The 12,827-nt window shown below is 39.8% G+C and overlaps 1 protein-coding gene across 4 annotated transcripts in view; it reads right to left on the bottom strand.

Moving 5' to 3' along the window:
• The window catches only part of LOC126237030 (ADP-ribosylation factor-like protein 2-binding protein), a 120,611-nt gene that overhangs the window by 45,238 nt on the left and 62,546 nt on the right, over nt 1-12,827 (bottom strand). For all 4 annotated transcript variants that reach the window (XM_049946784.1, XM_049946783.1, XM_049946782.1 and 1 more), the window contains exons 2-4: nt 7,715-7,825; nt 7,473-7,579; nt 118-203 (exon numbers count right to left, since the gene is read on the bottom strand). In XM_049946784.1, coding sequence (XP_049802741.1) covers nt 118-203; nt 7,473-7,579; nt 7,715-7,825 — 304 coding nt within the window. The remainder of the gene's footprint in view (nt 1-117; nt 204-7,472; nt 7,580-7,714; nt 7,826-12,827) is intronic.

The raw sequence follows: 12,827 nt of genomic DNA, 5'->3' as shown, positions 1-12,827 counted from the left end.
CTGCAGCCATTACTTAAACGGCAAGAACAGGAATTAAATAACAATCTATTTCACTACAATAATCATTTGCATTTCATTTTTTCAAAATATCTCTTTAAAAAATTGAAAGCTACTTACTGCAACTCTTCAATAAAATTTTGCATGGAAAAATGTGGTATCCTGTTTGCCAAATAGTTCTCGATATGATTTTCAATCAAGTCTCCCTGTTCAAACAACAAAAATATATTTTAAATTGGGAACATCAGTAACACCTCTGAACATAATTTGTACTGCCACAAATAATAATGATATGGCACTATCAACTAAATACATTATACACAACACCAATAAATTTTCCCCAGGTTATACTGCTCATTCCATAATCAGATTTGCTTCACATTTGTAGGAGGCGGAAGGGGGTCGCGCGCAGTGTGGTGATTGGGGTGCAGGAGGGGGAGAGCAGTAAATACCAGAACTGCAGGAAGGGATCATTTGGCCACTAAAGAGATTTGACAAATCCATCTGGTTAAAACAGGACCTATATTTTTTCCATTCATTTATATGGCATATACACATTTTGATCAATGCCTTACGTCAGAATTCTAGTAGATTAGTAGATTAATGCTTTTGATAGACAAATATTGCTATCTTGCTTCTAATATTTATCCATTTATTTCACTTATTTGTTTTTAAACATCGAAAGCAAACTTAAAGCATATTATTGACACTTTTTATGAACATTTTTCATTACAGTCTTTTTGCGTTTCTCAGAAATGGTGATAGCTTTGTTACCTTTGCTCATTCAAATCTGACAATGTTTTCTGCTTTTCTTAATTATCTGGTGCTACAGCCACTTCTTTAAAATGGCTTCTTCACTTTTTGTCCTGCTGTTTGTTGTTTCCTGTTTGTGTGTGTATTTACTTTCCTCTTCAGGTTGCTTTTATTTTATTACAACCTGATACACATACTTTTAGCACTTACTACAGGTGTTATTTCATAGCTGACATCATCAGAGCACTGCCCTATGTGCAGGAGAATTGTAATTATTGATCACATGAGTGCATCCCATGCAACGATGGAAGAACATCTGTAAAATGACACTGGAGAATCTGCAACTCAACTTTTCTCAGACCTGTAATTACAACCTTCCCAAAGACATTGAAAATTTATTTGAATTCAACATCTGACCAACAATCACTGCCATAAGAGGTATGCTCACAAATCCTCACTGTTAATTTGGTACAAAGGCACTGCAATTTTCCACTTTCTCTTAAAAGAAAACATGTAGCAGTTTCTAAATTCACAAACAATATTTTCATGTATCGCTCTATCCCTTTAGACATTCAAAAGAGGTCACCACAATTAATTAAAGAAGAAGAAAGAAATATTTGTGACGGCTGCTTATTGAAACAGAAGCATGAAAGAACATATTATCTGGAACAATTGGAAGATCAAATAAGGAAATTAAGTATTCTTCACATGAACACTGAAGCAAAGCATGTTTAATCACACCACTTAACATGTTGCTGCTAACTTTTTCACGATGGTCTCCTCTGCTGTGGGTGGCCTCTTCAGCTGTTGGGAGCTACAGTCAGACCCCCACTCCTGCACTGTTGCAGCCAACACCTTTGCCACTGCTGTCTCCATCGCCAGTCGGTGCTACCTGTTCCACTGCCTTTGCTGCAACCTCCTTTCCTGTGGTTGGACTCAGACATGGAAGTGCATCTACGCTAGCGTTGCCTGTCTTACCATATGGTCTCTCACCTCTCACAAAGTGAGGGGAGGGGCAGCAGGTGCCGCACCTGTTAACAATCACGCCACTTCTGACCTTACACACTGGTGGCAGCACGTTGCATGACTCAACAACTTGCATAGACCACAGAAGAAATGGACATAAGCACAGTGCTCACTTCTTCGCAGAGGAACAGGAGGGCATTGTTTCATTGTTTATGCATGAAGTTTGTGCTTGGGACTAATGAACATATAGAGCAAAGCGCAAGGCACCATCGGCTGCTTGTGTACTGCTAATTGTATTGTACCTTGTCTTCAAATTGTGTGAATTGTTCGAGCAATAGATTACAGTGTTCTTGGGTTAGAATATGTATACGCAATAATATCAAGAGGATGGATAAGAAAAGAAATGACTATGTGAAATTTAAAACTTTCCCAGTGTACAGATGGCTCTATAGAATTTCAGCATAACTGCTGGACGTCTGTAGCTTCCTGGTATGATCTTTCACCACAGAGCCTGTTGCCATCTTCAGGTGAATAGTGATGAGCCATACACTGAGCTCTCATATTTAAGGTCCCACCAGCACATGCGTGATATCCTAGTTGGCACTGTGCATGCATTGCTTGAGCCCATGTGCTTCTGCTGCAAGTCTGTGCACTGCTCTGCATGCCCTCCGTGGTGACAGCTTGAATCTTGAATATCAAAATGATTGTCTTCACTCGGTAAGGCAGAGCAGGAAGTTTTTCTATAATCGGGTCCCATGCAGAATTTAAATGGAAACCACTGTCTCAATTCATAAGGGATTCAAACAGTCATATATCCCCTGATTCATTGATGACAGAGCTCCAAAAGTTTGACATATGGGCCACAATTTTTTTATCATTATATTTCATCAAATGATCAGTGAAAATACAGTTTCAGGGATAGTGGTCTTATTTGCTTGGTGAAGGTGAGTATGCCACTGATGTTTTATTGTACGATCCTTCAGCGTATGCATTGTTTGCCGTGTATAAGATTTGCTGCATTCGTACGGACTTCTGTAAACACCCGCTTTGCGCAGCTCTAAGTCATCTTTAACAGAACACTGAATTTCCACTGATCATTCAATGAAATACAATAAATCAAAAATTGTGGCACATACCTCAAACTTCTGGAGCTAAATCATCAGTCATTACGAGTAGAGACGGCAGTTTCCAGTTACATTTTTCATGGGACACGACTACAGAAAAAATTCATGTAATCAAAGTTGTCTTGCGTTCTTACCATGCGACAGCAACTGTTTTGATATTCCAGAAGTGAACTTTCACCATGAGAGGCACTTAGAGCAGTGCACAGATTTACAGCAGAAGCACGTGTGCTCAAGCAACACACCATGCATGTACCAGCAGGATCTTAAATAGGGGAGCACAGTGTACTGCTCATCAGTATTCACCTGAAGATGGCCAGAAGACTCTGCACCAAAATATCGCACCAGCAAGTTACAGACAGCTGGCAGTTCTCCCGAAATTTTTTAGAACAATCTGTACACCAGGAAAGTTTTAGATTTCACATCAAGCGGCTCTACAGGGAGGAACTGATGCAATGTATCTGTATACTCGATAAGTTATGTGAAAGAAGAGTGAGGTTACCGAGTTCACTGTTATTTTCATTAGTTCATTAAGCTGTAAGACGAGGGCATTATACCAAAGTTTGCTAAAATTGTGTATTTTATTAATACCACCACTGCACATAACATTAAACGCAAAGTGAGCATGGCACTGGTAAGAGAAAGGATTCATTTTAGTCAACATTAATTGGATTCTGCATCCAAGGAAATGTATTATCTGCAGTTAGAAATGGCAACAAGACTGTCATCATTGTTGGGGGACTGGATGATGGTGTGATATGGGCCAAAGCGATCTGGTTCCACAAAAAGGCTATGATGAAGCAGACTGCAAATTTTTACTGAATTTTGACAAGGGTACCACAACAAGTGCCTACTTGACAGTCCAGAATCAACTAGAAGGGGAAACCTACACATGAGTCTGCGTTGGCAAGAGGTCTCAATTTTGCTCCTACACCACATTCACCACCACTAGTGAATTTTGTCAATTCCATTGAAGAGGCTGTGCAATGTCTTACAATAGATGCAGTAGAAGAAATTTGTCAGGAGTCTTGTGTGTGCTAATCAGAACCACACCATCGAGAAGCAACATCTCACATTTGTAGAGGGCAGCCCTCCATAACTTAGGAGCAGACATGGATGTGATAGTACTTATGTTGGATAAAGGTAATGCTACTGTCCTCCTGCCACAAGAGGACTACAGTAAAAGAAAAAAAATGTGGCCTGTACATCAAAATTTTGGCACACAATCATCAATGAATCAGTGGAAATATAACTGTCTGAACCAAGATGAAAGTTTCCAGTTAAAATCTGTATGGGACCCAATTATAGAAAAACTTTATGCTCTGCATAATGGGCGTCATCCTGAGATCATACTGTGCAAAGACAATCATTTTCTTATCAAAGAGGCAAGCTTTGAGAGCAGAGCAATGCAGTGCAGAGCAGTGCACATACTTACAGCAGAAGCACATGCACTCAAGCAAAGCAAGTGCAATTCGAACCGAGACACCATGCATATGCAACAAGGATCTTAAATAGGGGATCTCAGTGAACTGCTTGTCATATTCACCTGAAGGTGACTGAAGACTTTGCATCGAAATATTGTACCAGCAAGTTACAGACATCTGGCAGTTTTCCCGAAATTTTATAGAACAAAAACTGACTAGTTTTGTTACTTGCTTTGGAAGCAGTCATGCTTTAAACATGTCATAGAATGTATTTGTTAATACATGAATGATCAGACAGAAGTACTGGTGTCAGCTGCTTATTTAAAGAGAAGTACGCAAGAGCATATATGTAATAAATATATTATACGTTGGTCGGTGTTACTGTTTTATTCTAGGAACCCTCTGAAGATCAGAGAAGACATTCGAGTATTTGTCGTGGGCAGTTGTTGGAACAAGTAAGTTCAAACGGTCTAATGCTAAAGAAGACTCACAGTCACATTCACACTTGACCAAGCATCACTACACCATCTCTGACAGAATTAAAGTGTCACTGGCAAACTTTAAAGTTTTTATTTCTTCTCTTTGAACTTTAATTCGCTTTCTGAATTTATCCTTTATTTCCTTCACAGATTGCTCAATGTACAGACTGAGCAACACTGGGGATGGGCTACAGCCCTGTCAAATTCACTTCTCAACTACTGCTTCCCTTTCTTATCCTTTGCAATCTGGTTTCTGTACCAGTTGTAAATAAACATTTCCTCCCTGTATCATTTTTGCTACCTGCAGGACTTCAAAGAGTTTATTCCAGTCAACACTGTCAAACACTTTTTCTAAATCTACAAATGCTATAAAGGAGGTTTACCTTGCTTCATCTTATTTTCTGAGTCATAACTTACTATTCCCTTGCATGTTATCACATTTTTTTGCAAATGAAACTGAACTGTCATGAGGTCAGCTCCTACCTACTTTTGCCATTGTTCTGCTCTGTTACACTGATAGGTCAATGATATTCACACCTGCCAGAACCAGCCTTCCTTGTAACTGGAATCATCACTTTCTTGCTGACGACTGAGGATATTTGATATGTTTTGTGTATCTTGCATATAAGACCTAGTTTTGATTTAAATCTTTCAGTACTCTACTAAATTGTTCTCGCAGTATCATATATTTCATCTCATCTTCATCTACTCCCTCATCCCTTTCTGCTAATAATGTCTTCCAGTTTATTTCCTTTGTACAGCCTTTCTATACATTCCTTCCACTTTACAGCTGCCACTTCCTTGCTTGCTAGTGGTTTGCCATTTAAGTTTTTAATGTTTTCTCCAAAGGTCTCTCTAATTTTCCTATAGATTGCATCCATCTATTCCATAGTTATTCATGTTTATACAGCTTTCAGTTTCTCCTCTAGCTATTCCTGCTTTGCCGTTTTGCACTTTTTGTTGCTGTAATTTTTCAGACTTATGTAATCCCTTTTTCCGTGTTTCACTGTTATATTTTCCCTTGTCATCAATTAAACTTAATACGTTAAAGTGTTATCCAACTTTTTCTACTAGGCTCTGTCTTCCTGCCTATTTGATCCTCTACTGCCTTCACTATTTCATTGCTACCTATTCATCTTCTATTGTAATCCTTTCCCCAGTTTCAATTAATCATTACTTAATGCTCCTTTTTGCAATTTCCTTAGTTTTAATCTGCAGTTCATAACCAAAAAATTATGTCCAGGGACCACTTTTATCCCTGGAAGTTCTTGCAATTTAAATGTTGTTTAGAAATCTATGTCTTGCAATTATACAATCTATGCATAACTTCCGGTGTCTCCATGTCTCTTTGACATACACACTCTTCTTTCAACATTCTTAAACCAGGTATTTCTAATGATGAAAGTGCACTCAGTGCGCAATTCTACGAGGTGGTTTCCCCTTGGCCCTATTTCCTACTGCTTTCCCTTTCTCAACTATTGAGTAACAGTCCCACATAACAATTAAATGTTCATACAGTCTTTCAATTTCTCCATCATGTTTGGAGATAGTAGGCATATAAACTTGCACTATAGTGATGGGTACTGATTTTGATACTATCTTGGTTACAATGATATTTGTACTATGCAATTCATAATGGCACATCTACACTCCTCTTTTATTATTTATTGTCAGACCTACTCTGACATTACCCCAATTTGATTTTGTGTCGATAATCCTGTGCTCACCTGTCCATAAATCATGTTCTTTCTGAAATCACATTTCACTAATTACAACTGTTTTAACTTAAGCCTATCAATTTTTCTTTTTAATGTTGTTCTACCCACTTACCCACTCAATTATAGTCTCCAACATCCCGTGCTCCAACTTGAAGAACACCAGTTTCATCTTTCCTCATGATGACCTCCTCCTGCACAGTCACCTCTTAGAGATCTGACTGGGGAAATATTTTACCTTCACAATATTTTACCCACACGGATGCCACCATAATTAAGTCCTACAGTAGACTTGCATGTCCTCGGGAAATATAATGGCTGTAGTTTCTACTTGTTTTCAATACCAATATAGCAAAGTAATGTTGGCTGCTGTTACAATGCCAGATCACTTAATTATCCAGGCTCTTGCCCTTGCAACTACTGAAAAAGTTGCTGCTGCTCTTCAGGAACAACATGTTAACCACCAAACTAGTAATCTCTCTGGTTTCCCTATAGAAAGAAATAACAGGACAATTTAATTTGTTTCAAAGTCTTGCCAACTCAATCCTTTTAAAGTTATTACCCTAGATTTCATTATAAAATGTGTCTTCTCAGAGGTTCAATGGACAAATGAGATGAGTTGCTATTGAAATGTTTCCTAACGCATTCTCTTTTCAGAAAATAAACTCACCACAGGCTGTTTCTACCATTTTCTTTTCAAAATTGGATGACGGGCATGAAAATTAAATAAATGTGTTACATTTCTTTCTGTCACTGTGCACAGGTACAACAAGAATGGCACAGTAACGACTATCACATGAACTGCCATTTCCCCAGCATGAAAATTGTGTGTCAAAGAACATCAAACTGCATTGAAAATAAACAACACAAATGTACACAAACTAATTCACTTTAATAACACAAGAAAACTCCCATACAATATCTTCTGCTTATTGTGATATTCTTTCAATTGAGATGCGTTCATTCACCAACAAACATTCCAGAAATGACTTTAGACTTAGAAAATATTTTACTTACATATTCTTTAAAAATATCCATGTAGCATAGTTTGTTTTCCTCTCCCTCATGAAATTCCTGCCAATATTTCTCCATGAATGATTTCTGCATGTCTTGAAATTCTTGGTCTGAAATGTTAAAAACAAAAATAGTCAAAACACTAGTGCCATATATATTCATAATGCCTGCTATCTAAAATACAAGCCATGAAAATTAATTAAAACAATTGTAAGCCAAGAGAATACTATCAGAAAATTCATTACCCACTAACACATCTTCAATATGCCCAATCACATCATCAAAAAATGTGTCCTCAGGCTTCATATTGTCATCGTTACAACCAAATTCAAGAGTGTCACAATCATCTGGAACACCTGAATGAAGGTGCATAGTGTTAGCAACCAATCCAAAACATTACATATGTTGAATTAAACTACATCATGTTGACACTTAAATATATGTACCTAGAGAGGTCTAACATCAGTCAATAATTACCACAATCAATAGCTTTTACTAAACTCTGTAGCACTGACAGTTAATGCAGATTTCCAATTTGAAATGGTTCATACTGCCTTGTCCTTATAGAATTTTTGCTGTAATCATATCCACACCACTGCAGCATGTTTTACACTCTTAAATTTATTATTACATTATTCATGTGTGATTTAAGTACAGTACAATGTAGCTGTAGTAGTGTGTGTGTGTGTGTGTGTGTGTGTGTGTGTGTGTGTGAGCAGATGCACAGGGGAGTGTGCATTCTTTATTCAGTGCGTTGTTATCTTTACCCCTCAAATTGTTTATAGTACATCAAGAAGAATTCCACCTGGGGTCAGTTACCTTAGCACAGCCATTGCACTTTCCAAGCTGGATTAAGGTGAGCTAACAACCTAATCCCATAAAAAAAGTCTATTTTAGGAAACACAAACTTGCCTCGGCCATGGAAAGATACAATGGAAGATGAAATGTGTGCAGGAAAAACAGCCTATAATTTGTAAATGTAAATTATGGGTTATGGAATGTTCAAAGCCTACATAGACCAGGAACCATCCAGACTATGGTCTCAAAAATTTAATGATAGAAACTGGACTTGGTTGCTGTTGTAACTAGGTATAAGTACAACACAACCAGTAGACAGAACACAACTTTATTCCACAGAATTGGTAATAACTTGAACAGAGTATTTATGTATGATTCAACAGGAACAAATTATGTACACAAAAAGCTGTAGCGATACACATAGAGAACAGAGGCTGAGCGTAGCTTGGCTGGTCTTATATAAACTAGGACCATGGCAGGCTCTGACAGTGATCTCTCTCTCTCTCTCTCTCTCTCTCTCTCTCTCTCTCTCACTCACTCCTTGTCCACTGGGCTCTGGCTAAGGTAGTGAGAAGCAATGGGAGTGTACAGTCTGAAGTGCTTCGAGTGCAGATACATTCTGTGCCTACCTTCCCATATCAAATAATATGGCAACACTGGCGACACTGGGGCTGTTTCCATGTTGACTTCGGGCTTTGGCTTTGGCGATGTTGTTCACAGTGCTGTTGATACTTGTATCAGCAGTTGCTCAGGAATGGGTAATGGAATCCTTGATGATTGTGTCAGAAGCAATAAAGGAACTGCTGATTCGGCCACTGAGGATGGATGCCCTCACCTGCACGGGAGTGGGGAACTAGTAGCAACGTGTGACGTGGTGCCTGAAGAGGAAGGGCTCGGAGGTGATCAGGGCGCACCCGGCCATCCATGCAAACATGAAGCTGATCATGGTGCCTCAAGCATAGGCTGTCCTCCATATGGATGTTGCAGAGATGCCTCCCGTGGTATCTGGGATGACATCTGGAATCCATTTAGGGTGACATCCAAAACTACACACCCGGATAGCCGCACCCAGCTGGAAGAGGTGCGGCAGCTGCACGGGTTGATAAACTGATCTAAGGCAACATCAGATGAACAGTTGGAAACATACATTTTCATCTGAATTTTGAATGTTCACACAAGGCGTTCTGCCTCACCGTTAGATTGTGGATGGAATGGCGGGGAAAGGATGTGACGGATACCATGGGAATCACACTTACAAAAAGCCTTCAAGTGAAAAAATTTTGGACACGGCTGTGATGGTGGCTGTTGCGGATGTAGAAACACAACAAACAACACACGGAAAATGAGAATATGCAACAACAAGCAACAGCCAATAAACATTGAGAAAGGAGCCAGTAAAATCCACAAGTATAAGGTCCCATGCAGTTAACAGTGTCAGGTCAAATAGAGACGACGACATGCAGGAAGTTGCTCGGTGCATCGCACACTGTGAAGAGGAGGCAACCATGTGGGTAACGTCACCTTCCAAGCCGGGCCAAAGCATGTATCAATGAGCCAACACTTTTGTGTGTGATACACCCCAATGACCTGTAAATTCTCTATGGAATACGTGGAGAACCTTCAAAAGAAGCACTGAGGTGGATCACTACCTGACAGGCTTTGCGATCCGTGCCTAAAAGCAGAACACCATCCACAACAGAGGACCGATGTCAAAAGATGTAATAATTATGGAGCACGTTGAACACACAAGAAGGTGGTGAATCTGGCCAATCATGTTGTACTAATGTGTTACCTGCCACACAACGGGATCCGAAGCTACAGCCTATGCGATCCATGAGCTAGTTACAGGAAAACCATCAGCTGTGCAACAACATCAATGTGGAAACGAAGCAATTCCCACGGATCAAATCCTGGGTCCAGGCAGGCCAGCAGGTGGGACAAAGCATCAGTATTTGCATGCTGATTCGTAGGGTGGAACCAAATCTGCAATGTGCTGCTATATCTGGTAACAACACAGAAGGACGGAACAAGGAAACCAATAGGTTATGATCAGTGACAAGGTAGAATTTGATACCATATAGAGAAACAACGGCCAAAGCTTCCTTTTCTTTCTGAGATTACCTAGCTTGAGCAGTAATCAGTATTTGTGAGGCATAAGCAATAGGCCGCTCAGAGGCATTGGGATACATGTGAACCAGTACTGCCCCCAAACCGAACTGTGAAGCGCCCATTGCAAGAACCAGGTGGAGGTCTGGTTGGGATGTCACTAAGCAGGTTGCAGACTGCAACATGGTCTTAAGGGTGGAAAATGGCGTTTTGCAAGCCAGCAACCAGAAAAACTGAGTCCTTTTGCACAGCTACCCGTGTAATGGCTGCACAACTGTCACTGCCCCAAGTAAAAATTTATGGTAGCAGGCAACTTTGTCTGGAAAAAACCTGAAGTTCTCTTTCCGACATACAGCATGGAAGTGACACAATAGCAGAAACATGTTGATTCAGGGGCTTGAGACGCTTGCGAGAAACTTCAAACCAAGATAAACAATTGAAGGTTGAAAAAAAATTGACATTTTTCTAAATTACACTTCAACCTGGCCGCTTGGAGGACAAGAAAAAAAAAGACACCAGAGATTTGGACAATTTTCCTCAGTGGAGGCATGGGAAACTACAATGTCATCCAAACAGTGTGCACAACCCGGCACAGACACTTTAAGATGTTCCAAAAAAACATTGAAAAATAGCAAGAGCACTGGCAACTCTAAAAGGCAACCGCAAGTATCGGTGAACTAACATACATTGTGACTCCGATGCTAAAGGAAGTTGTAAATAGGCACCAGACAAGTCAATTTGTGAGAAATACTGATCACCTGACAACTTTGCAAAGAGTTCGTCTGAGCACAGTATCAGATATGTATCTGCTATAGACTGTGTTCACAGAAAACTTAAAATTGCCACAAAGGCATAACTGGCCTAACCGTTTCTTTATTATAACCAAGGGGGCAGACCACTCACTTAATGCAATATGTTGAACAATGCCAGATTCCCTGAGGTGATCTAATTCATCTTTGACTTGTTCCCGAGTACCACTGCAAATGGACGAGCCTGGAAAAAATCGAGGCTGAGCAGGTTTCATGGTAATGCACACTTGGAAACTGTTGGCACACCCCAAGCCAGAAGAGAATAAAGAGAAAAACTCAGAACATAATGCATCTTACTGTGTACACAGCACTTATTCAGGCAATAAATTCACTTCATCTGAAATGGTAAAACCAAACAACTTAAAAGTATCTAACCCAAAATGATTCTCCATACACGCATTATCTGCAAACAAGAAATGTGACTGGACTACTGACTTGTAGGTCACTGGGGTGAGAATTGGCTGAGGATAGGAATACCCTGTTTATTGTAATTTACTGTCTTTTGGGACACAGGGAGAAGCAGAGAGGAGTCTAAGTCCTTATAAGTTGTGAGTTTACTGAGGTTGCCACAGCTCCTGTAACCATCTGCATGTGCAGAACTTTACGAAAAAACACATCATCAATGAAGAGCCGATGCAATGTTTACATCCATACCCACATCAGGACTGTTGTGCTGAATTTCTGCATTACAAACAACTGTTGCAATTGTGACAGGTAGCAAAGCATTTTGGGCAATCTAGACACTCATGGTAAATGAAACAATAAGAGCAGGATGGGAGCATGGAACATGTACTTTGCTGTTTACTAAATGAGTGATAGCATCTCTCACCATCTGATCAGTATACTCTTTATGTACATCGGATACAAAATGACAATGACATAACTCACGGAGTTCAGCTGCCTATAATTGATAGGATTGATGTTCTTGTTTCCTACAGTGGTAAAACTCAATCCGGGGTGCAATAACATGGGTGCACTTACAGTAGTATTTTGAACAGGATCACACTTGTCGCCAATCACATTGTAATTAGGTATAAGTACAACACAACCACTGGATTGAACACAACTTCGTTCTGTGGAAGCATTTACAACTTGAACACAGTATTTAAGTAACATTCAGCAGGAACCAATTACGTACACAAAGAGCTGTAGCAATACATGTATAGAATACACATATAGAACGAGGCTGAGCGTAGTTCAGCTAGTCATAAATAGAGCTCTCTCTCTCTCTCTCTCTCTCTCTCTCTCTCTCTCTCTCTCTCTCTCTCTCTGTCACACACACACACACACACACACACACACACACACATGAGGGGCCCTCTGCAGATGATCTAACACTGCCGCACGTGTGGTCTTTTGAAAATACATGCAAGCAAATCTGCAGTGGCAGTACAAGAGACAAGATGGCTGGGTGAGGGTACTCATAAAGAAGATGGATATGTACTATTTTATGGTGGGTGTGTGGATAAACATGAATTCATCACTGGTGTTGTGACACATGACAAAGTAGCAAATTCAGTTACAGAATTCAAAGCTGTTCACAAAAGAATATCCAACACAGTACTCAGAAACCAAGTAACAGACATCACACTTATCAATCTTCATGCCCCAACAGAGGATAACACAGATGAGGAAAAGAAAGAGT

Source organism: Schistocerca nitens, chromosome 2, assembly GCF_023898315.1.
Source record: "Schistocerca nitens isolate TAMUIC-IGC-003100 chromosome 2, iqSchNite1.1, whole genome shotgun sequence".
In the NCBI taxonomy this organism is placed as follows: domain Eukaryota; kingdom Metazoa; phylum Arthropoda; class Insecta; order Orthoptera; family Acrididae; genus Schistocerca; species Schistocerca nitens.
Note: the sequence above shows the minus strand (reverse complement) of the source record. Positions and strands in the feature narration are given on the sequence as shown.